This window comes from Muntiacus reevesi, chromosome 6 (assembly GCF_963930625.1).
Source record: "Muntiacus reevesi chromosome 6, mMunRee1.1, whole genome shotgun sequence".
Lineage (NCBI taxonomy): Eukaryota > Metazoa > Chordata > Mammalia > Artiodactyla > Cervidae > Muntiacus > Muntiacus reevesi.
In genome coordinates, this window is record NC_089254.1 from 107503667 (window position 1) to 107528478 (window position 24812).

General features: G+C 46.9%; 1 protein-coding gene across 3 annotated transcripts in view; it reads left to right on the top strand.

Moving 5' to 3' along the window:
- Window positions 1-24040, top strand: part of NUB1 (negative regulator of ubiquitin like proteins 1) — a 30721-nt gene extending 6681 nt beyond the window's left edge. For 2 of the 3 annotated variants that reach the window (XM_065939482.1, XM_065939483.1), the window contains exons 3-15: window positions 3524-3691; window positions 5387-5445; window positions 6407-6477; window positions 9128-9310; window positions 9501-9592; window positions 10808-10914; window positions 15938-16124; window positions 16947-17054; window positions 17707-17859; window positions 20882-21028; window positions 22658-22753; window positions 23398-23575; window positions 23799-24040. In XM_065939482.1, the coding sequence (XP_065795554.1) occupies window positions 3524-3691; window positions 5387-5445; window positions 6407-6477; window positions 9128-9310; window positions 9501-9592; window positions 10808-10914; window positions 15938-16124; window positions 16947-17054; window positions 17707-17859; window positions 20882-21028; window positions 22658-22753; window positions 23398-23575; window positions 23799-23977 (1728 nt within the window). In that variant the 3' untranslated portion in view covers window positions 23978-24040. The remainder of the gene's footprint in view (window positions 1-3523; window positions 3692-5386; window positions 5446-6406; window positions 6478-9127; window positions 9311-9500; window positions 9593-10807; window positions 10915-15937; window positions 16125-16946; window positions 17055-17706; window positions 17860-20881; window positions 21029-22657; window positions 22754-23397; window positions 23576-23798) is intronic. The other variant, XM_065939484.1, reaches the window with a different exon arrangement.
- Window positions 24041-24812: the final 772 nt, after the last annotated feature.

A 24812-nucleotide genomic window follows, 5' to 3' on the forward strand; every position in this document is an offset into this window, starting at 1 on the left:
GAATATAATCAGATTTCTGTATTTACCACCTGGTGATGTCCATGTGTAGAATCTTCTCTTATGTTGTTGGAAGAGGGTGTTTGCTATGACTAGTGTGTTCTCTTGGCAAAATTCCATTAGCCTTTGCCCAGCTTCATTCTGTACTCTAAGGCCAAATTTGCCTTTTATCCAGGTATCTCTTGACTTTCTGCTTTTGCATTCCAGTCCCCTATAATGAAAAGGACATCTTTTTTGGGTGTTAGTTCTAAAAGGTCTTGTAGGTCATCATAGAACTGTTCAGCTTCACCTTCTTCAGCATTATTGGTCGGGGCATAGACTTGGATTACTGTGATATTGAATGGTTTGCCTTGGAAACGAACAGAGATCATTCTGTTGTTTTTGAGATTGCATCCAAGTACTTAATTTCGGACTCTTATGTTGACTATGAGGGCTACTCCATTTCTTCTAAGGGATACCTGCCCACAGTAGTAGATATAGTGGTCATCAGAGTTAAATCCGCCCATTCCAGTCCATCTTAGTTCACTGATTCCTAAAATGTCGATGTTCACTGTTGCCATCTGTTTGACCACTTCCAATTTACCTTGACTCGTGGACCTAATATTCCAGGTTCCTATGCAATATTTCTCTTTACAGCATTGGACTTTACTTCCATCACCAGAACAAGTGCTTAGTTTTGGGCAAAATAAGTCTGAGAGTTCAAGGTTGAGGTCTCAGCCAGAGGTGTCCTGGAGAGAGTTGGTGGTGTATGAAGCAGTGAGCCTGGCTGACATTACTAAGCAAACTAGTAGAGGAAGGAAAGGTATCTAAAGGCTGAGTCCTGGGTCACTTTGGTGTTTAGAGTTTGGAGAGATGAGAGGAGCCAGGCGGAAGGGGCGGCAAAGGAGCAGTCCAGGTGGAAGGAAGGAGGAGAGGGTGTAGAAACCAAATGAGGAGGAAGAGGAGTCCTCTGTGTCCAAGGCTGCTGACAAGTCAAGTTCAGGTAATTGAGGAGGGGGCTTGGTGGTGGACTTCCCTCGTGGCTCAGACGGTAAAGCGTCTGCCTATGATGCCGGAGACCGGCTTCGATCCCTGGGTCGGGAAGATCCCCTGGAGAAGACAGTGGCAACCCACTCCAGTACTCTTGCCTGGAAAATCCCATGGACAGAGGATCCTGGTAGGCTACGGTCCATGGGGTCACAAAGAGTAGGACACGACTGAGCCACTTTTGTTTCACTTTCTTGGTGAGGCGGAGACACTGAGTGATTTTGACAAGAACTTCATTGTGTCCGTGTGGAAGCCAGCCAGCGGAGAGTAGAGATTCAGAGGGGTTGGAGATGTCGAATGTAGACTGCTCTTCACTTTTTTTAATTTTCTAATTCACAAAGGGATTCACTGAAGGATTCCTTTAAGTTTGCCTTTCCTCTTGTATAAATATCTTTAACAGACCCTGACCACTTAAAAGAAAGGCTGAGAAGTAAGGAAATGCTGACGTGGGAGCCAGTGCACTTGAAGATAGCTCATAATTGAAGGCGAAGCCTGTTTTATTAGGGCTGTAATTATCATCCTCGAGAAGGCCCTGTCCCACAGGAACACTACACAGTTGAATCAGGCAAGCACAAGTACCCTGGTGACCCAGCCTGTGCTCTCCTGCCCAGAAGGAGCTCCCTGGTTGCTTAGCTGGGCTCTGAACAGAGGAGGGATCCTGGGCTCTGAGGCTGAGGCATGCACGCATGGCTCTGCTGCTGCCTTGGGCCTCAGCGAGTCGCAGGAGAGCTCTGGTCCCACTCTCATCACTTACGAAATGGGGGCCGTGGTACCTCCATCATTAGATTGCTGTGAGTGTCTGAGAGAATGTGTGTCCAGCACCTGGCTGATGTTTATTAGATGTAAGTACCGCTGTTAATGGGCTTCCCTGGTATCTCAGCTGGCATAAAATCTGCCTGTAGTGCAGGAGACCTCGGTTCCATCCCTGGGTTGGGAAGATCCCCTGGAGGAGGGCATGGCAAACCACTCCAGTGTGTTTGCCTGGAGAATCCCTATGGACAGAGGAGCCTGGCGGGCTACAGTCCACGGGGTCACAAAGAGTCGGACACCACTGAGCGACTCAGCACAGCAGCAGGGTGACGGGGGCTTTCAGGATGGGGCTACTTGCCTACAAGACCAAACTGTGATTAGAAGCATGGAACTTTCAGCCCCACCCTCCTCCAGCCTCTGGGGAGGCCAGAGGGCAGAGGAGATCGCTCTGGTCAGCAGTGATCATGTCCGTACAATGGAGTCTCCGTAAAAACCCTTAAGTGATGGATCACGGGAGCTTCCAGACGGCAGACACGCCTGTTGGCCAGAGAGGAGCACACCCACAGGGACCAAAGTCCTCTGGTCCTGTGCTCTGGACCCTTCCAGGCTCTGCCATGCGTGCATCTCCATCTGGGTGTTTTTTCGTTCTCTTTATAATAACTTATAAAAATAAGGGGAGCATTTTCCTGAGTTCTGTGGAGTTTGTTCTAGCAAATTACCAAACCTGAAGGGGCGGGGCTTGTAGGAACCCTCAACTGCACAGCCCAGTCAGACAGAAGTGTGGGTAACCTGGGGACTTGCTTACCTGCTGCCTGAAACGAGGGGAGACCTATGGGATTGAGCCCTTAGCCTGTGGCGTCTGCCTCTGATTAATTAACTTCATCGTTCGTTGTTGAACAGAGTTGAATTGAATTGTAGGATATCCAGTTGGTATCAGAAATTGATTGGTGTCAGAAGGGGGGAAAAACCTTTACAAGGTAATTATGTTTATGTTTTCTAGAGAATTATAGAAAGTTTTTTAAAAGTATTTTATTGAAAAGGCTTCTGTGTTTTCCAGAGTTTAAAAATAATGTATACTCTTGGGTTGAAAAAACTGTATGTATATAATTAACTACAAAAATGATAAAGAGTGTGTTTTCAAAAATACATTATACATATCACCAATATTGGTGTTTTTTCCCAGTCATTTCCTATGTGATTGTTTATTTAAAGTGTGTATTATAAATAGTTTTATATTAATTTTTAAAAAAGATATTCTGGTCTGTTTTGTAACTTTTTATATATCAAGAACATCTCCCTTAATATAAATATATACTTACACCATCATCTAACCTGAGTTGTTCTCACAAATTAGAAAAGTTAGAAGATTTTCTGCTTTGTTTTGTTTTTTTGCCCACATTCTGCAGTGGTGAACAGTTCAGTATTCGTTAAGATAATTTTGGTATTGATGTATACTGCAGTCACATAAGTTGCAGCCTACCTTTCTTTTCCCCCAGTGTAATCCCAACTATTTTCACTTTCTCTAGGGGGCCTGTTTTCCTATCCTTTGTTTTTATTTTTCCTGGATCCTCTCTAAACTCTATGCCTCTCAAGATGTCAAGCCACTGTCTAAATTTCACTGTAATCGGGGTGAACACCACTCATCAGTTTCTTTGCCTTAGATTCTTGTGTGCACTGTTTTGTGTTTTGATTTTCTTTGAGTTGGTTCTATACCGATCTGTGTTTTTTGTTTCTCAATTTTTCTTCATAGGACCTTGCTAAGAAGTACTCTGACAAGCTAGAATGTTGTGAAAATGAAGTAGAAAAGATAATGGAAGAAATACGTTGCAAAGCAATCGAGCGTGGCACAGGAAATGAGCACTATAAAACAACAGGAATTGCCACAATTGAAGTCTTTCTACCTGCACGGCTAAAAAAAGTGAGTGGGTTCCCCAAATTTACAGTTATTCATGCTGGTACCTTAGTGACGTGATTAGATAAGTAATGAGTGCTTTGTTTTTGAAGTTATAATCCAAAGATAAAATTCTTTTAAGTTACTTAACATATTGAATATTAATAAATCTGTAAGTTAATTTTATGGATTCTTAAAGCTGGAACATCTACAAGGTAGCCTGGGCTCCAGGCATCACAGAGCTATGCATCACATTCTTATCTTTTCTAGAGTTTGAACAAGCATTAAGCAAAAATGGGGAATAAAAGATTACTTCAGGTTTTCTGAAATTGCAGACAGTAGGAAACATCACACAGGAGCTCATCTTTCTTTTTCTTTGCCGGCGGAAGCCGGAGCGCGGTCAGCTGAGTGCCCGGGCGGGGCTGCCGTGACCGGACCCACCTTGTGTCCCGGGCGCGGGTCAGCACTTGGAGTCCAGAAGTGCTACCGAGGCAGGGCACCCACGGGGGCTGCCTCTTAGGGCTGATCAGTGTTCATTAGTCTCAGAAGGGATGAAAACAAGTGTGTATCAGAATTACCCTGTGACCCAGCTGTTTTACTTCAAGAGAAGTGAAAACTGTATCTTTACGTAAACTGTACCAGAGCATTTGTAGCAGCTCAGTTCACAGTGGCCTCAAGGTGGAAACAGCCCTAATGCCTATTGGATAAATGGGGTACACCCATAAAATGAGTCATTTAGCCATGAAAGGAGCAAAGTACTGATACTCTGCGATACTCAAAAACATTTTGAAAGAAGCCAGATACAAAAGACCACATACTGTGTAGTTCCATTTATAAGAAATATCTAGAATAGGCAAATCCATAGAGATAGAACTTATGTTCATGGTTGTCTGGGGTGGGACACGGGAGGGATTAGGAGGATAGGGTATGTTTGATGAAGAGGTGGCGAAATTCTCTGAAATTTTATTATGGTAACAGTCATACAACTCTGTAAACATACAAGAAACCTTCGACTCATACTTTAAACAGGGAACTTTAAGATGTGCAAGTTACATCCCTATAAAGCTGTTAAAAATTTCTAGGAAGAATAAAGAACTTGATGAGAAAAAGGACATTATGTATGTATCTATCTCAGAATGCCAGTTCATGAGTTTAAAAGGCAGTATGTGTATAGACTGCTCTGCTAGTACCAGGTACCTGGGAAAGCAGACCACCGGTCAGAAAGCTGATTGGTGAGTGTGGAATCCGAGCAGATGATTTGCACGGTCTCATCCTTGGTGGCCCTAGTGATTCCATATTTCCTTCTGAAGCCCAGCCGTCGGGGAAGGAAAGATGCCAAAAGCTGTCCTGCCGCTCCCTCCTCGGTGGGTGCGGCGAGTGCTCGCCGGGGTGGTCCTAGTGCCGAGGTTGTGGGGTGGGTCCTCATGGAGCAGAGGCAGCGCCCTGAAGCAGAACAGGACCTGCCCTGCCCCCAGCAGCTGACTGCTCCCCAGAGGCGGAAGCCCTGCCTGTGGCCAGCACTGCTGTCCCCGCGAGGACTTCCAGGTCACAGGGGCAGGGTTTGTTCAGTAGCTTCCTGCCAGGCATGCAGCATTTTAGTCCTTAGCCAGAGAGACCTGTGTGTTTTTACATCATCTAATAGCAGCTTGTCTGGTTTTATGGGCAGAGAAACAGTCCCCAAAAGTGTCAAGTTCAGGTGCATTCTGTCTTACTTTTATGCAGGACAGGAAGAACTTGCTGGAGACCCACCTGCACATCACTGGCAGAGAACTGAGATCTAAGTAAGTATCCGTGTGCCTGTGGCCCAGGGGCGCTCGTTTGGTCCTCCCCATGAGGCAGGCGTGAGTCTCGTCTCCCGGCGCAGGCGACACTGAGGCTTTGAGGCTTTCAGGCTCACACTGGCGTTTAAGGGCAAAGCCAGGACGTGTACCAGCCTCCTTTACTTCCCGGTGTGACTTGAGAGCAGGTGGGAACCCTGGATGCGTGCACTTGGTCCATGTTTGAATCAGTGAGTGATAGAAATAGGAGGCAGCCTGGTACTGGCCAGATCATTAGTTTTGAATTTTATGCCTTAATGCACTAATGGCTTGCTGTGATGTTCAGTGAAGTAGTTTGGCCAGTTTCAGGCTGTTGGCCCATCTGTAAAAAGAAAAAAAAATACCAGCCCATCACCTTCTAGTGAAAATCTGACTTCTGAGACCTGGTCAGTTGTTTGATCTCCTTGAACATTTCTCAGTGGTAAGTGTTTGATTGCCTCCAGGGCTAGCTAGTCTGTGTTTCCCCAGCTGATTTTCCTCATTTTTTTCTTTGGTCTGCATCAGGGCCGTTAGGGCTGGGTTCAGGAAGCCTCATCCACTCGGCGCACAGTGAGCGGAAGATTGTATGAACAGCTGGCCCACTAGGGGCTCCTGCAGGGAGACCACAGGAGCTGTCAGGGGTGGGCGTTCTCCTTTCCTGCAGCTCAGGCCCTCCTGTTCAAGTGGATCCACAGCACCACGTCTGTGCTTCACGAGGAGCCAAGCAGTAAAGCAGATAGTTTACACAAGGACATGGTCTCTGGCGCAGTTTCAGATACCCATCTAGTAAGCGCGCTCTATCTGAAGTAATGTTTGTGCATCAGGGATTTGGAATACTGGGTGTTTCTGAGAAGAATGTCTAAAATAGCTGTCGCGGTAAAAATCTGTTTAGTGGGTGAATACATAACAAATTGGGTTATCTGTAGTTCTCTGGTTTATTTTACAGAATAGCTGAAACCTTCGGATTTCAAGAAAATTACATCAAAATTGTCATAAATAAGAAACAACTTCAACTAGGTATGTTACAGCACAGTATGCAGAATTTCTAAAATCAAGCTACTAGAGAAATGCTGACTTTGTATCATTTTCCTCCTCTTCTTCTGTTCAAAAATTTGGGGGGCTTTATCACATATATAATGTAAAACCAGTTATTTTAGAGTTTGATGCTCAGTACAGGTCTGATGGAATGCTGCAGGAAGGAAGTCTGGGTGTGCTGCAAGGGAAATAGCACTTCTTGTCTATCTGAGTGAGCGCCGCAGGGGCTGTGGTGGGGAGCACTCCCTCAGAGCCTCAGGTAGAGCTCTGTCGTGTGACCTTGAGGGACTGAAGAGGTCTGGCGTGTCTTTGAGTGTGGACGGTGAGGAGAGACTAGTGCTTCTTAAGGATGGCGGAGCAGGCAGAGGCCACGTGTTAAAGCTAATAGAGGTGGTTCTTAACCAAGGGTGATTTTGCCGTACAGGGGACATTTGGCAGTGTCTGGAGACAGGTGGTGCTGGTGGTAAGGAACCTGCCTGCCAATGCCAATACAGGAGATGTCAGAGACACAGGTTTGATCCCTGGGTCAGGAAGATCCATGGAGAAGGAAATGGCAGCCCACTCCAGTACTCTTGCCTGGAGAATTCCATGGACAGAGGAGCCTGGTGGGCTACAGTCCATAGAGTCACAAAGAGTCGGACAGGACTGAAGCAACTTAGCACACATGCATAGAGACATTTTTGGTTGTCATGACTTGGTAGCAGGGGGCCAGAGGTGGCTGTACTCCTAACAGTTAATGGGAGGAGACCAGGGATGGTGCGGAAGAGCTCTTATCCAGGGACTTCCCTAGTGGTCCAGTGGCTAAGACTCTCTGCTTCCCATGCAGGGGGCCTGAGTTCAGTCCCTAATCGGGGAACTAGGTCCCACGTGCCACAACTGAGAGTTCACACGCCGCAGCTAAGACCTGGAACGGCTAATAAATAAATAAAAATAAGTATTGAAAGACTTATCCCGCTCACAATGCCACTAGTACAGCTGAGAAAACCTGGGTTCAAATCTCATTCATATTAGTGTTTCTGTCTAGGGAGGGAGGAAGCCATTGATGCTTGGGAGTGACCCACAATTATATTTGTGTTTCAGGGGTCACTTTGTCTGCAGTAGGGCAGTGGATATGAAGGGGACATGAATGAACTGGGGAGCCCAGTTAGCTTCTGGACATTTCAGGCAGATGCTGTGTCTGTTTGGTTTCCAGTAGGTTCCCGTGGCCTCCAGACAGTGAGGTCCACATCCCAGCCTGGTTGGAATACAGCCTTCCCAGCCCAGCCCTGGTTTTCCTTTCCGGCATTCTTGCCAGCCGTTCCTGTGGCCTGCTTCAGAGATCATTTCACCGGCCTCTTGTCTCGATGTTCTGTTTGTGGTATCCTTCATTCTGGAGAAATCTTTGATTCTGATGTTATCAAATCCATCAGGTTTTCACTTCATTGTTGGTGTTTTAAGAAGTTCTTTCCCCAGCCACAGGACCACATGCATAGTCTTCTACGATTTTTTATATGAAGTCTTTAATCTATTCAGTCTCCCTCTGTATGTAAAAGCTGGGTTCCAGCTTTATTTTTCTCCCAGTATCTCCTACTGAATGTGTCTTTAGTAAACATGCTTATTTTTTGCTGTCCCTTTATTAGGGCTATGCTTCTGTACTTTCTGCCCTTTTCATTTACCTGTAGGTTTATTCCTGAGCCAGAACCGTGGAGTTGTTTGTGTGTTCTTTAATTATTGTGGCTTTGTTGTAGTTTAAAACCCAGTAAGATGAGTATCCCTCGTGGCTCTTCTTTATCAAGGTAATTTGGCCACTGATGGATCTTTATTTTTCAGTATAAATGTTAGAATGGTTGTTGAGTTTCTAAATATGTGTATGTATGTATGTGTATGAAGGTATGTTCAACTAGACTTTTCCAGAAATGTTCAAATTTATGTTTGTAGTTCATAATATTATTTCATTATTTTATAATGTTTGTGATCTGTATTTACACTTTTTCATTTTGTTTATTTGCATTTTGACTTTGTTTTTGATAGGTTTGTATGTTTAATTTTTTTCATAGAGCCAGCTTTTGATTTTGTTAATATTTTCTTTCATTCTGTTTCATTGACTTTTCCCCTCTGTCTTTACTCCCATCTTGTGTCTGAGAACATGGACAATAAGTGGTTTATTCAGGGCCACAGGGTTAAGAAGGGACGGAACCCAGGGTGTTCATTTTTACCACTCCAGTCAGTCCCCTCTCCCAGTGCACTCTGGCACTCTGGCTCCTGGCCCGTGGCTGAGAACTGAATTATGTCTCTAGCTGGAGGTAGGAGAATTCACCTGCAGAACTTCCTCATTTTCCTCTTATGTTGCCTAGCAGAGTGCCCTCTCTAGAGTAGATCCTCAGAAAGTGATTGCTTTAGTTTGATTTTAGGATGGGAATAAAGAATATTAAAAAGGATTAATGTAGTCAGCTCATTTTCACTGACTGATTTTAACCCATGCTTAACAGTTAACGCAGTTAAACAACCAGATTTAAACACATTCTTACCAATCGTGGCATGGTGGTTTGCAAGTGCTAACGCAGGCTGAAGAATTCCATGTGACAGAGAAAATGGCCTGTTACCCAGTGCATTTAGTGACTCTCTTTATAACGTGCGTTTCTGATTGTGACAGGGGAAACACTTAAGGAGCAGGGAGTGACCCACAATGTGAAAGCCATGGTTCTGGAATTAAAACAGTCTGAAGAGGACGTGAGAAAAAACTTCCAGGTTGAAGAAGAAAAGCAAAATGAAGCCAAACTAGAAGAAAAAAGAATTCAGAGGACTAAGAGAGGACTAGAGATCCTTGCGGAGAGAGGTACACAGAGCTTCAGACTTTGCCACTCAAGTCCTCGAAGGGGGCGGCGAGAATGGGCTGGGCTCAGGGGTGGAGAGTTGGGGGTATCGCATTTCTCACTGGCCTTTCTTTCCCAACAGTCTCACATTTTTATGTCCCCATCACTGCTTTTTAACCTTGAACTAATGGAGTTCCTCTTGGGTTTCTGCAGCTGAGATGGTGGTGGATCCGGAAGCCACACCATACTTAGACATAGCTAACCAGACGGGCAGATCGATCAGAATCCCTCCATCGGAGAGAAAGGTAAGTTCTGTAAGAAACGTGTGGCTTGCTGTTTGATTTGCTGTCAGAAGTGGGTTCTCCTTACTTTGTCTTGGAATGTTACATAAAGGACTAGAAACAGCTTTCTGTCTCCAGTTGATAAATGGAGAATGTAACCTACGTACGATGAGCATCTCATCAGGCTGGCCCACCCGGTGAGTTCAGTGCAGAGTGGCAGGACCTCCCTGTCCTGGAGCAGTGGCTTCCTGTGGCAGTGCTTGTCGTGGTGTAGTTTATTTTCCTCGAAGGTCACCTTCCCTAGGGGATGGATCAGAATGGGAGCCAGGGGCTGCCTAGTTGGGAAAAGCGTGACAGATGGTTCTTCCGCCTCTTCCCTCTGGCCCCGCGGCTCCGCTCTCTAATTGGAGTAAGGGGACGCGGCTTTACTTACCTTTGAGGTATCCAAGGAGGCCTTTCTAGCTGCATCTGCAACTTGGCCCGTGAGCTCAGTCTCTGAGCTGGAATCCAGTAGTTTCTTACATGAAAAGCTTTAGTGACTGGGGGTCAAGTTGATTTTAATTTTTCGGTCTTTAAAGGACATTTTTCACTAGGTTTCACTATATGGATTACATTGTTTAAAGTTAAATTTTAATAAGAGAACTTGGTAACTCCCATTCAGTTGATTTTTTTATCGTAATTATTTTCCCACTGCAAGTATTATATTCTCATGTTAAATGATAATGTTTAGATCTTTATGGGAAGCCTTTACATATTTATATAAAAATTCAAATCTAAAAATATTAATAAATTTTAAGGAAATTTGGATTGTCTTACAAAAATTGTTTCAGAAATGCTACAGTTGACAGATTCTTCAGAGAAAAACCCAATTAAGAACAGAAAGTGAAATGAATGAATGAATGTTCTTTCTAAAAAGGGTACAGTCATTACTGGCTGTTTTTAAAATTTGTTTAGTCTTATGGATCCTAGAAATTGACCCAGATCAGCAGATATGGAAATAAACTGGTGGAAACAAAGGGACAGCCTCATTAAATGGAGTTCTTGCTTCAGTGTTTAAATGAGATGAAGCTTTAATTCTGTCTTCCTTAATTTTGGCTTTTAGATTCAGTTGTGATCTTGGGTTTTTTTGTTCGTTTGCTTTCACATTCTTTGATTTCTTTAGACTTCATATGCTTTTAATATAATTTGTTTTATTATAGTTTAAAGTGATGTTTTTTTTAAATCCTTATTTTTCCCTAGGCCCTTATGTTAGCTATGGGATATCATGAGAAGGGCAGAGCTTTCCTGAAAAGAAAAGAATATGGAATAGCCTTGCCATGTCTGTTGGACGCTGACAAATATTTCTGGTAGGCACTTTTGTCCTTGGTGGATGCCAGTTTGAAGGAGGGTGGCAGTTACACATAGCACCTTCCCCACCCCTGTGCACTTCAGACTTCAGGTTTTCCCCCAAGATGGTTAATGTAAAAGAATAGTTATGATGTAGACTGACAGGCGAACTGTTTCTCCCCATTGTATTTCTAATTGATCGCTAAAGAATTTTATAAACTTATGTGCTAATTTTTTTTACAACAAGCAGTAGGATTTCATGTCTGTTTCTTATGATGTGTTGCCCGCCTAAACTATGACGGACTCTGCAGTCCCCGTCAGCTTTTCACCTGATGGTTTTGGTATATATGTTGGTGATCATTCTCCAAATCCATTGTTTCATAGGGGCTGAGAATGGTGATAGCTCATTATTCCTTCTAAGTTTATTGCTGGAATTCATTTGAGAAATAATTTTCCTCAATCGCTTGGTTCTCCTGCGGTAGTTTGTACAGAAAGACAGAACAAAATGCTTGGTTTTTTCTCCTTATTTTCTTAAAGATGACATCACTGGTGAGGCTTGCCCGCCTTTTTGTTTTTTAAAGTGTCAGCCTGAGCTCATGGACTGTGACGTTTGGTGTGTTTCACACCTCAGTGCTTATGTTGGCCGTCTGCAGTGGGCTCGTGTCCTGCAGCCCTTTGCCCTGATGCTGGCGGTCTTTGTAGGCTGCTCTCTGCTGCCCGAAGCGGGTCCAGACTCACCCTGGCTGACTCCTGCCTCAGTCTTTTCTCAAAGGCTCTGGTGCCTCTTAATGGGAAATAATACTAAGATGCTATGATCCAGGCAGATGAAACATTTGAGAGATATAGACTTGATGTTTGCAGCAGTCAAAAGGTAATGGCTTTAGTGTTATTTTCTTTTCCACTTTGAGAAATTCCCAATATATACGTATACTTCAAGAAGGTAAATGTTAGTACATTTAGGTTGCCAGCTGTGCAGCCAGCACCTTGCGTTTTAAGTGAACCAGCTTAAACGTAGGCAGAAAGGGGGATTTATTTTCTAAAGTATTTGGGTGTGGGAGAAGGTGAGGGTGGGATGTTTCGAGAGAACAGCATCAAAACATGTATATTATCTATAGTGAAAGAGATCACCAGCCCAGGTTGGATGCATGAGATAAGTGCTCGGGCCTGTTGCACTGGGAAGACCCAGAGGGATGGGGTAGAGAGGGAGGTGGGAGGGGGGATCGGGATGGGGAACACATGTAACTCCATGGCTGATTCATGTCAATGTATGACAAAACCCACTACACTATTGTAAAGTAATTAGCCTCCAACTAATAAAAATAAATGAAAAAAAATAAATAAAGTATTTGGGAGGCAGGGAATAGCCAGAACAAGGGCTTGGTGCCTCTGCCATTTTCTTCCCCTGCCTCTTTGTCTCTGCTTTTATCTGAGCGTCAGTGTTATTCTCTTCTGCTACAGGTGGTGCAGGCTATAAGTTAGGTCATTAAATTCAGATACAATTTTTTGTTCCCTCCCACAATTGTTTCTAACTTTCTGTTAAGAAAATCTCAAACGTATACAAAAATAGCGATTAATGTGATGAATTCCCATAGACTTTTCATTCATCTTCAGCAGTTATCAAGACACGGTCAATCTTGATGTGTCTGTATGAGCCTTTCTGTTTTTTATTTTTTTTACCCTTGAAATCATTTTCAGGTCTCAGGGAACCCTTGAAAAACAGTAACAACTCTCTTCAGTTCAAAGTACATTCACATGTTCAGTAAGTAGTAGATAAAATAATCCAATAATAATTATCAGTGCCTTTTTAAGTAGAAAATGTTATTTTCTGGGGAATCTGTTTATTCAGGCCAGCTTACTAGCATAATTTCTGTGCGAGTTCCCCCTCTTCATCAAGGGGACCCACTCTTAACGCAGGGCAGCATGGAGATGTAAGAGACGTCGCCTGTTTCATTTCCCCCATGATGTCTTCCTGCCTTCTCCAAGTAGGTCGAGTTCTCTCCCAGCTTTCTGTCGCTCATCTCGGGGTGTGGTACATAGCCGGACCGAGAGCAGCTTCTCTCCCCTGTTTTAAACTAGAACGGGGAGTTCTGCTCTTGGCCGGGATGGAGTGACAGGGACTGGTTTACTCTCCCCCGCCTCAACTGAAACACAGGGCAAACTGTATACAAACAGTGGTTGGCTGGCGATGTAGGACAGTGGTCCCTGAAGTGGGGAAGCAAATGCAGGGGAGTCTGTGGATTGTTGCAGCTCACTGCCTGGAGTTCCCAGACCTCAGTGTGGGGAGGAGAAACCCAGGCAGGGCCTCCCGGTCTCCCCCTTGTGCAGGAGCTAGAGCTCAGGGAGGATGGAGCTGCCCGAGGGGGAACATGGGTGAGTGCAGAGGGCACCCCGGGGTCTTCTGCTGGGCGACGTCAGCACACACCTATGAGGGGACTCCCCCCGCCAGTAGAGAATTCAGTAGGGCGTGGCATCAGGAGGACTAGTTTTGCCCTCCAGACTGCTCTGGTCCCACCTAACAAGGCATCACACCACTACCTTAGATAATATTTCAACTGCATCCCAAGCAATGATTAATGGTACTTAACTAGCTCAGACAGTAAAGCATCTGCCTGCAATGCAGGAGACCCGGGTTCGATCCCTGGGTTGGGAAGATCCCCTGGAGAAGGAAATGGCAACCCACTCCAGTCTTCTTGCCTGGAGAATCCCATGGACAGAGGAGTCTGGTGGGCTACAGTCCATGGGGTCACAAAAAGAATTGGAAAACGACTGAGCGACTGACATTTTCACTTTCAAGCTTTAGCTTACCTTTCTCGAAATTATTATCTTCATGTAAAAATGTGAAACTTTTCAGGCAAATATAGTAGATTTCTATTAAATAACTGACTTTAAGCCCAAATGTGATTTAATTTTTCTAAAGCGAGGTTCAGTATTTAAATCAATGTTATACATTGATTTTAATGTTTTTAACATGAAAATTGACTGGCTGTTGACTATTAAGGCTACTAAAGCAAAATCAATAAAACATAATTGTAAGCATTACATTTTATACCAAGGCATTACATTTCTCTCTGAGTGACATGGTCAAGTTCAAATGTAGTCCTAACAATTTCAAAATTATTATATAAGGTGATATCATCTCTTTTATAATAAGGCCTCTATGTGAATAAAATGTGTTATTTTTTTTTTTAAACTGAAAGAATGAAGTGACCTTCTTCACATGAGTCCTGTGCCTGTTTTGTTTTTGGTTTTGGCCTCACAAACACTCCGTCCTGGGTCAGACTTGTATGGGCGATTTTATTTTTAACTGAAAGTAGGGAGGCACTTTCTGTCCTTGCTCTGGGTGCGTGTTAGACATGAGTGAGCCTCTTCACACGGGTAGGACTTTGAAAGCCGTGCTAAATGCCAGCAGCTTTCCTGAGGATGGTGGGGTAGGCTTCCATCCCAGAAACGCAAGGTGTCTACAGGTAGATCAGTCAGTCTCACCTGGAGTGGAAGGTTAGACCACTCAGGGCCCATGAACTTTTTCCTCTCCCCTCAAACCACAAGTTCTCAGGCAAAGCAGAGACTCAGAGAAGGTGCCCCTCACCTGGTCAAATAGCTAGGTGTGTAGGCTTGTATGCAAAAGATGGTGTGTATGTTACAGAACATTCACAAAGATGAAATGATCCAGCAAAGCAACCACAAGAAAATGAGAAAATCCTGCCCTGAGCGATTATTCTTATGCCCCGGTGGATTATCCAGTGTACCCAGTGTATCCAGTGCACGCATTCCGCTTAGGAGACTTCTGCTTTTTTAAAAACATAAATGACAGACTGCTTTTGTTTTCTTATTTTTCTCAAGCAGATTTTGATGGGCAAGATGTGAAGCAGTCTCATTTTTAGTAGATCAACAAAAACAGATGAGATCTCTACAGTTTGTGAATGTAGTGAATGTAGTGCATGGTTCCATATGTTTTACTTTCTTGCCGAAGAGGGTTCAAACTTGAGATCTAGATTTGTATTATGAATTTCTAACATAATCACAGTCTGAAGTCAAAATAAGTAACCTCAAAGTCCATCTTCGTCAGCCCTCCATCACCTTGTCTGTCTGCTCCCTTTGTATCTGGGTTCAGCTCTGGGCCCCAAGATCAGCGAGGCATTCAGAGCCTGGCATTTTTCAGGATTGCTTTTCTCTCACCTTAATGTGACCGGACATGAATGCCTTTGTCAGTCTTCATCAGTTGAGGCATTCATAGCAAGGGGGGATTTTTTTTTTTTTTTTGGTGTGCTTTTTAAAGCCTTGATTCTCACTTTGGCTGTATATTAGAATCACTTAGGGGGATTTGGGCCTCCCCAGTGGCTCAGTGGTAAAGAACCCACTTGCCAACACAGGAGACAGGAGGTGCAAGTTCAGCTTCTGGCTCGGGAAGATCCCCTGGAGAAAGGGAATAGCAACCCACCCCAGTACTCTTGCCTGGGACATCCCATGGACAGAGGAGCCTGGTGGGCTACAGTCCATGGGATTGCAAAGAGTCAGACAACGACTGGGCAACTAAACAACACAACAGGAGGAGGATTTAGAAATAAACAACCAGGCCCCACCTCCAGAGGTTATAATTGATCTAGTAGGGTCCCAGCATCAGTTTTGGTTTTTTTTTTTAAGATAAAAACAAATGGAAAAGGAAACAAAAACTCCTCACATCCTGGCAATTCTGACTTGCAGTCAGAGTTGGAAACCACTGCTTTGAAGCATGGTCTCCCCATGTTTGCTGAGGGGTTCTGACCCAGTGGCCCTTACTTCCACTTCCTGCCAGGCCTCTTTCCCCACATAGTGAGGGGGTGTGTGTCTGTCTGTCTTTCTCTCCCCCTCCCAAGGCAGATGGTGTTGAACTTCTGTTTCTGAACCCTCACTGCTTTCTTTTCTCATTGAAGAATTCAGATTATACGTAGAGTTCCCTTCACAAACATTGGGATCTGTGTCTTAGTCTTTGGAAATACAGCAACAACTGGGGGAAAACTGCAGTAACTCACAGAAAAGGGTTGTGAAAGCCTGTCTGTCTGGCAGCGAGTGCTGCAGAGAGCTGCTGGACACGGTGGACAACTATGCGGTGCTCCAGCTGGACATAGTCTGGTGCTACTTCCGCCTGGGGCAGCTGGAGTGCCTGGACGACGCGGAGAAGAAGCTGAAGGTGGCCCAGGAGTGCTTCAGAAAGTGTTACGGAGAAAATCACCAGAGACTGGTCCACATAAAAGTACGTTGCTCTACTTCGTTTTAGGTATTGCTAAGCTCTTTTCTAGAATTTGACTTTATTCCTGTTAAAGTATTTAGACTGCTGCCAAAGGTGATTAAGTGATAGTAGTATGCAGCGAGCTCTTTTATTTTATTTTTGTATCATTTGGCCATGCCATGGGGCATATGGGATCTTAATTCCCCAACCAGGGACCCATCCCATGCCCCTTGCATTGGCAGCACGGAGTCCTAGACCACTAGAACTCCAGGGAAGTCCCCTTAAGCTATATTTTAAGGGGATTGATAAGCATTTTAAAAGTTAGCCTGTGACTTTGGTCTGTGCAGCATTTAGCCCAGAAGTGACAGCGTTTTCTAGTCACGGGACCCCATGGATCACCCTGACCGAGAGAACTGGTGGCTGTATTAAGTAGTCTTATGAAAGATTTAAATGCAGAAAACAGACACTCTGAACAGGATCAGCTCACATGACTGAGTCGCGGCTCCAGAGCTGGGCTTTACATAAGGACTTTTCTCAGGTGATTTCCACGGGTTATCAGGATTCTGCTTGGGAATCACAGGGCAACACAAGATATCCCTGCTTTGGGATTCTGCATACTTCATCCTGCCCAGCGGGGCCCCTGGCCTGTGTGCCTGGAGATAGGGGTTCTGTTTGGGACAGCATTAGTGCCCTTGTCCCCTGCGAGCTGTCCTTTTGCCAGGGAAGATAGAAACAGCTCAGTAACACCATTTTGCCCCTGTAGAGATGAAGGGAATTATAAATGTATTATAAACCTGTACTGAAAAATTGGATAGTTTTATCCTTTTTTTCTCCCAATAATTTTAGGGAAATTGTGGAAAAGAGAAAGTCCTGTTTTTAAGACTTTACTTGCTTCAAGGCATCCGAAATTACCATAGTGGAAATGGCGAGGAGGCTTATGAATATCTCAACAAGGTAAGAAAAGAGGGCTCCAAATTTGGAACTGCCTTCATCTGCTTTGTGTTTTAGTGGTGTGTGACTCGTGAGGAATGTGTGTCTCCCTCCGCTTCCCTCTCCTTCACGTACGCCGTGAACATATTCGTGTCTGTGAGAGTGCAGGCAGGAGGCTGTAATAAGGAAACCTTACCGAGGCAGTGGCTGTTACTGGCTCCAAGTTACCAGTCCTCAGCTGGCTGTGGGGGGGAGCCGGGGAGCTGCTGGTGTGGCCGCCAGGGCGGCTCCTGTCAGAGCCTCTTCCGGCCGGCAGGGGGCGCGGGAGAGTCCAGGCGGAGCTTCCAGCGAGGCAACCTGGTCATTTCTGCTACAAGGCCATTGGCTGCGCCCAGCTCCACTTTAGGGGACTTTATTACCAAAAAAAGACGAGGGAATGGATCCCAGCCCCTCCCACATTCCTTGGCCTGTTGTCTCATGTTACCCTGCGTATAAGTCCCGTGAGCAGAAAGGGTGTTGTCTGTACTCACACTGGTTGACAGTAGGTCCAGTTTAGAGTTTTTATCTAAACCGTAATTCACATTGGGTACAACCCAGTTTCCTTTAAGTGTTAGCTTTGTGTTCACCTTTAATGTTGCTGATGGTTACACGATCCTTATGTTTTCTCTGTCCATAGGCATGTCAGCTCTTCAAAGAGCTATATATTGATCCATCAAAAGTTCACAATCTGATGCAGTTGGGATTTAGTGCCCAGGAAGCCCGGCTTGGCCTGAGGGCGTGTGACGGGAACGTGGACCACGCAGCCGTCCACATCACCAACCGCAGAGAGGTATGGTAACACGGTCTTGACAGCACTTGGTGAGGCTGGAGCCTTTGGGTAGGTGTGACCCAGAGTGCCTGAGCTCTTGGGTGTGAAAGGACAGACACAAGACAGTTCCACAGCAGGCTTAGTGACAAGAAAGTCTTTAGCTCTTCAGACTGGGATGTCAGGGGAGAAATTGGTCTTTTTTCTTGCATCAGTTTTCAGACAGTACAGTGTCCTTCGTTTTACTCTTGCTGTGGTGGCAGATAGCTTATGGTATGGTCTTAATGACAGTCAAGCAGTCTTCTCTCTCTCTCTTATTTGCATAGTGTGCTTCTGGAAACCATTTTAAAGGGGGCTGTGTTTTCCACGGGGTCATTGTTACAGTTCAGGATGTCATTCTTGCCTAGAAAAATGAGTCAAATCATATGAGCAATTAACAATATGTTATGAAAGCAAAGATTCAAAATCATAATCATTTAAAACAATTAGAAATAAGTACAGTTTAAAAAAAGAGACTGTAGGATTTGGGGAGTTGGAAGGAGTTTTACTATGTCTAATATGCTGGTTTTACAAATGAGGAAAACGCCAGGCTCAGGGGTGGACTTTTCTGGGGTCATGGGTCATGTCGGTGGCAAAACCTGAACTGAGGCTTTGGATTTCTCCTGTACTTTCTAATTCTCACATGAGAACAGCATTCTGAGTTCTTGCAGAAGGTTCTGAAAAGCCAAGAGATAAAAAGTGGTAAAAGTTACCACTTCACTTCCTAACTTTTTATAAGTAGCAAAAACAAGTTGTTTTTTTAAATAGTGGTGTCCTGTTGGATGTGCATTTAATGAATTAAACTATAAGCCCTTGGAGAAAATAAAAACAACAGTGTATATATGTAACAATTTACCTTGCTTACTCTTCCACCCATTGAATATGTAGTTAGGATGCTTTTGGTTGAAGGCAACAAATTCAGACTGGCTTAAACCCCAGTGAAAAGGGTGCGGGAGAAGCGTACTGGCCTGCTTAAATGTGAAGAGCCAGAGGCGGGCTGGTTTTCTGGCCAGTTTTAGGGGCGCTTCGCCCTGTCCTGTCTCCACCTCCTCCGTGTTAGCAGGGTCATTCTGTCACAGCAGGGCGGCTCCCAGGGCCCTCAGAGACCTGAGCTGCTCACCAGTCGGCCACCCTGGAGCCAGTTGCCGTGGCCAGGGGCATGCCAAGACCTGACTGTTTGCGCCTGTCTCCGTCACTTAGGCTGGTCAGGGCCTCCGCAGGGAGCTGGTCAGCCTCCCACACCCTTGGGCGCGCTAGGGTAGCTGGTGGGAAGAGCTGCCCCGAGGCCCACAGAATGTGACCTCTGGTGAATCTGCCGTCCTCTCGGCTCTTGAAGCTCTGGGTTTGAGTATCTCACTGAGTTGAGGGTAATATGTGATGCCTAGAAGTTTTGACTTTCTTGGGCTCCGTGGCCCTGAGTTCAGGCCAGCTTCTCATCTGGCAAAAGCAGCAGACTAATGAAACCGAGGTCACAGCGCTGATGTGTGAAGGGCCTGTGCGAGGCGGCGTGGCAGCCTTCCCATGAGACGTGCACTCGTTTGCCTGGACGTAGCCGTGACGTTAGGACCCAGGTCTCTCTCGTAACGTTTGACTTTACTGTGTCTCCAGAATATTGCAGTGCAATACTCATCATTTCCTTGGTTTATTTTCCTAATCCTAGTGTAAGGAGGAATATCGTGTATCTGTGTGGCTAAAAGAGAACTGACTTAGACATTTGTAACTAAGGGAAAAGGATTTCCTTTGAAAGGCCCCAGCTTTGTGTCAGCTCTGAGAGAGATGATGCCCGAGGCCCATGTCTGCTGGCTGGCCGGCAGCGTCTTCCTCTGCTTGAAGGTTCCTCATGCTTCTTAGCCTTTGAAATATAAATGGAAGAAGCTGGAATTGAAAGCAGAGGATGAAACAGGGTAAAGGCACTTAACACGGTGTGTATGTGTGAATGCAAGTTGAAATGTGAGCAATAAGAATACTTCTACTGGCCCGGGTGGGTTTTTTGGGGAAGCAGGAGAGGTCAGCTTGGAGGCGAAACTGCAGTCTGGGAGCCCGGGCTGCCTCTTTGGGTTCGAGGGGGGGCCACTGCGGGTTCTGAGTAGGTGGGAGAGCTGACAGGCCTGTGCAGAAGGCCTTGGAGTGGGGGCGATAGCCTGGAGGAGGCATTAGAGGACGTGGTGGGGTGCGGACAGCGTCCAGGTGCAGTGGGGACGCGGCTCTGCAGAGCTGCAGTGCTGTCCTTGGCCCTGTTGTTCACAGGCAGGTTCTCCGGTGGTGTAACCAGGAGAAAACAGGCAGGGGTGGTCTTCATCTCTGGAAACGTTTGGGGCAGTCACTCTATGCTCCTGGTCCTGCTGCCAGCTGGGAATGCTTGGTCTGGGGCAAGGATTCCCTTCTTTTCCTGAGCATTGAAGCTGTGATCCTGCTCTGAGAATGTAGACGGGACCCTTATGCTTGGACTGAGCCGTGGAGGAAGGAACAGATACGTCAGAGGAGAAAAAAAGGCTGTTTTCTCTGCTGTCCTCCCCACGTTGGGCCAGGGACGGACCACATCTAGAATGTTCAAGAGGCCGTCTCCCAGCTCTGCGGTCAGTGATGACCTTGACCGGGTCACCCAACTGTCTTGAGAGATTTCTGTCTTCTTATTGGCAAAATGATGAGGCTGGATTCAATTAGTGGTTTTTTAACTCATTTTATTTTTTTCAAACAGCAGAAATCCTTTCAAAATGATACTTGTGGGAATTTCCTGGCAGTCCACTGGTTAGAACTCTGCACTTTCACTGCCAGTGCTGGGTTCAGTCCCTGGTCGAGGAACTAAGATCCCACAAGCCCCACAGTTTGGCCAAAAAAATAAATACATGCAAAAAAAAATTTTTTTTTAATACATATATAAAAATAAAATGACACTTGTTTTTAAAACAAACTCAGAACTCTCCCGGTTAGGACTGAGGTGGGAAGAGGAGAAGACACTGATTTACAAAATCAAAATCCCTAACGCGACTTTGCTGTTTTCCAAAAGGAACTGGACCAAATAAAGAAGGAGGAAAGAGAGAAGAAAAGACGCCGCCTGGAGAACATTAACCATTTGAAAGGAATGGGCTACTCCACGCGAGCAGCCAAGCAGGCACTCCATCAGGCCGGCGGGAACCTGGAGGAGGCCCAGAAGGTAACCCTCCTTGGCCTCTGGCCTCTCAGAGCAGCCTGGCTCCCGGCCCAGGGGCTGTCTCCTCCACTTGCTCATCTGAGTGGCTCTCTGGTCCTTCATCATACCGGGAGCCCCGCCGCTGTGGCCTGGCTCCTCATTCCTGGTCTGGATCCGAGGGTCAGAGCTCTCGCTCACGCTCCCAGTGGCGGAGTCAGAATGGTGCCCCCACCCAGCTGGGGGCGCATCCCTGATGCGGCAGGGCTCCCAGGGCGGGAACTTGGGTGAGGTTTCTGGTTGCAACAGAAGGAGCTTCACAGTGACGTGGAAGAAGAGAGAGGTGGTTGAAGTTTCAGTGTAGTATTTTTTAATTAAAATGTTTTGAGTATCTGATTTTATTATGTGGTCAGTAGTACATGTTGGCAACGGGGCCTTTTACAGAACTCCTCAGCAGTGACTCAGAAGCCTGGGGCCCAGATGAGTGGTATAACTCTGCCTGGGTCCATATCCTTCCTGATTTGTGTTCACGGAGCAGACGGGTACTTAGGGCAGGCACTGTGCTGATTCTCAAAGGTGAACTGGGGTGAAGCCCCGCCTGCTCTTGGGGAGCCCACAGACGGATGGAGAGCACAGCGGGGTCAGAGCAACCGTGTGGGACCCCTGGCATCTTAGGGGAGCAGGGCGGCAGGCTGGGGGGTGGGGATCATGGGAGGGGGCCCGGCAGGTGGAGAAGTGGGGGCAGCTTGAAGGGCTGAAGCACTTTCATTTCTCTGACTTCTCAGAGAAATAAAAAATATTCTGAATATGTGGAGTGACTGATGGGGCTCAAAACCAGTTTTTAATTATACTGTCAGTTCAGTCCAGTGGCTCAGTCGTGTCCAACTCTTTGTGACCCCGTGGACTGTAGCACGCCAGGCCTCCCTGTCCATCACCAACTCCCGGAGCTTGCTCAAACTTATGTCCATCGAGCTGGTGATGCCATCCAACCATCTCATCCTCTGTCATCCCCTTCTCGTCCTGCCTTCAGTTTTTCCAGCATCAGGGTCTTTTCCTTTAATTACACACAAAGGACATAAATACACTTGTTCAATGTAGAACTATTTAGGTTAAAAGGGAAATTCCCCAAAAGAGCTTTGTGAGGTTGAGAGTAAGTATCATGTGACAGAAATCCAGGTCTGAAGACCTTTGCTCTTCTCAAACCTAGAGCATGTCATCTTCCAGAGAGAAATGACATTAGCAGGCTACCATAGACTGCTTGGATAGCTTTCCGTTTATAGCTTTTTATGACCTTGTCATCCCTAAGGCTAAGCTCTAACAAAACGTGTTTCTGTTTGGGATCCTCCTGCCCACTCTCTCAAACCCTTTCCTGCTTCCTCAGATGAGACCTTTTTGCCTGAATAGTCTTGTCCATCCTTCAGACCTTGACTCAGACGGGCCGTTGGCAGGAGCCTTCTCTGAACAGCAGCCTCGTCCCCAGCCCCTGCCTGGTCGCGGGTCCCTTTTCTATGCACCCTTGGCCCCGTTTGCCACACTTCCTGCACCTGTCTGCGCGTCCTAAGCTGTGTCTGCTCAGCGCATGACAGGCGCGCAGTCTGTGCCGAGGGACTGAGCAGATGTTAGTGATGAGCAAAGGGTATTCCTGTGTGTTTTTAGATTCTTCTCCGTAATCCTCAGATGTGGTGGTTAAATGATTCAGCTCCGGAAAGCAACAACCGTCAACAAAGTCCTTCTCGGGAAAACATTGACCAAGTAAGTGAAAGTGCAGTGCACCCCCTCCGCAGGGACAGACTCGCGTGGGACTGGCTGGGGTGACGAGGCTGGTGGCCCGGCAGGGCCGAGTCCTTGGCTCCCCGGGCTCCAGGTGTGACCAGGCCCGCCCCAGGGGAGCAGAGCACGGCCTTCCCTTCAGAGCGGGACACCCAGGAAGCAAGGCGAAGGTGTCCTTCGGGCTTTCTCCTCTTCTGTACACATGCTTCTTTGTGCGTTGACCCGTCTGACCGCCCATCTCCCTGCCTGTGACCTGCAAGGGTGTCACTGGTGATGCTGTCCGGTTTAGCCCCCCGTCCCATTAGCCTGCCGGCAACACTTAACCAACGAGCCGGGTCACTAGGTGGACGGACGGCACGTCCTCTGACTCGAGCTGGCTGCCTTTCCAAGGTGACCGCCCCGACATGGTTGGCCCAGGTCCCCCTCCTTCCTTCCCAAGCTGCCCTGTGCACACGTTAGTGCAGGAAGCCAGTGGTCCAGGCGTGCGGTGGGTTTTAAACTTAGCCCCTCCCCACCCCCGCCACCAGGATCAGACTCCCCTGGCCCCGCGTGGGGGGCGCTGTGGGGGGCGCGTCCGCTCTGTGGGGCGGGCCCTCTGCAGAGCCGCCTCCTCCCTGTTCCCCCAGCTGGTGTACATGGGCTTTGATGCGGTCGCGGCCAAGGCGGCCCTGAGGGTGTTCAGGGGTAACGTCCAGCTGGCGGCGCAGACCCTGGTCCACAACGGAGGAAGACTTCCTCCCGACCTGCAGCTCTCGGCAGAAGACTCTTCGTCCACGCCGTCCACATCCCCGTCCGACTCTGCAGGTGGGCCCGGGGTCTCAGAACACTGTGTGGGAGCCACCGGGTGGAGGACGTGCCTCATCAGGGCCTGTGCGGGGCTGAGCAGGGCGTCCCCAGACGTCCGCCCCGTGGGCCGCTCGGCACTGTGGCCAGTGAGGGTGCAGCTGAGGGTCAGCTCAGTCTCTCCCTGGGCGCTCCTTTCTTTTCTTCTCCCTGAGTTCTCGTTGCCCACGTCTTTTTACTGCAGGCACCTCCAGTGCCTCAACAGACGAAGACATGGAGACAGAGGCAGTCAATGAGATCCTGGAAGACATCCCAGAACATGAAGAAGACTACCTTGACTCAACTCTGGAAGACGAAGAGATTATTATTGCAGAGTACTTATCCTATGTAGAGAACATAAAGTCAGCAGCAAAGAAAAACTAAGCAATGAACGGAAATAACTTTTAAGTTTCTGCTTATAAATATTCTATCGTTTTGAAGGTGTAATGCAGGTCTTCTTCCTCTTCCTTTTTACTGATTTTGTTGCAGAGCGCTACTTCCTCGGGTGTGGGAGAGGCAGGCAGGGAACAGGGATGTAGACAGTGAGAGACGGCGGGGGGTGGGACGGGGTGGGACAGGTCATCGGTCATCCCAGGCTCCCCAGGGGTGGCCTTGGGACCTGAGCCGCCTCTGACCTTGCTGTCGCCCGCTGCCTTCAGGTTCTGCTCGTGTGGCTCCGGGGAGGGCTGCAGGGGAAGCGGCTGGGAAGGGAAAGCTGGCTGTGTCTCCCGCTCTTCCTCGCGCCCTGCGCGCCTGCCCTCAGGAACCCACTGCTCGGTTGGCTGCTCCCTCCCACGACACAGCCCTGCCTCCTGCTTCACCCTCTGCTGCATCCTGAACGTGTCCCTTCAATCCTCAACTGTGCTAAGCACCTTGGGGGCCTTTTAGAGACAAGGTGTCAGCTGTAGCAGCCACACCAGACTATGGCAGAGGCCTTCAGCCTGAAACAGCAGTGTTTTTTGTGCTTAGCTTAGTTAAGTAGAAGTTCCCCAGTGGCTCAGACAGTAAAGAATCTGCCTGCAATGCGGGAGACCCAGGTTCAATTCCTGGATCGGGAAAATTCCCTGGAGAAGGGCATGGCAACCCACTCCAGTATTCTTGCCCGGAGAATTCCATGAACAGAGGAGCCTGGCAGGACACGACTGAGCAACTAATGCTTAGCAAAGTAGGCACTTGAAATTCCAGGTGGAAATTCAGAATGTATATGTATTCAGAATTC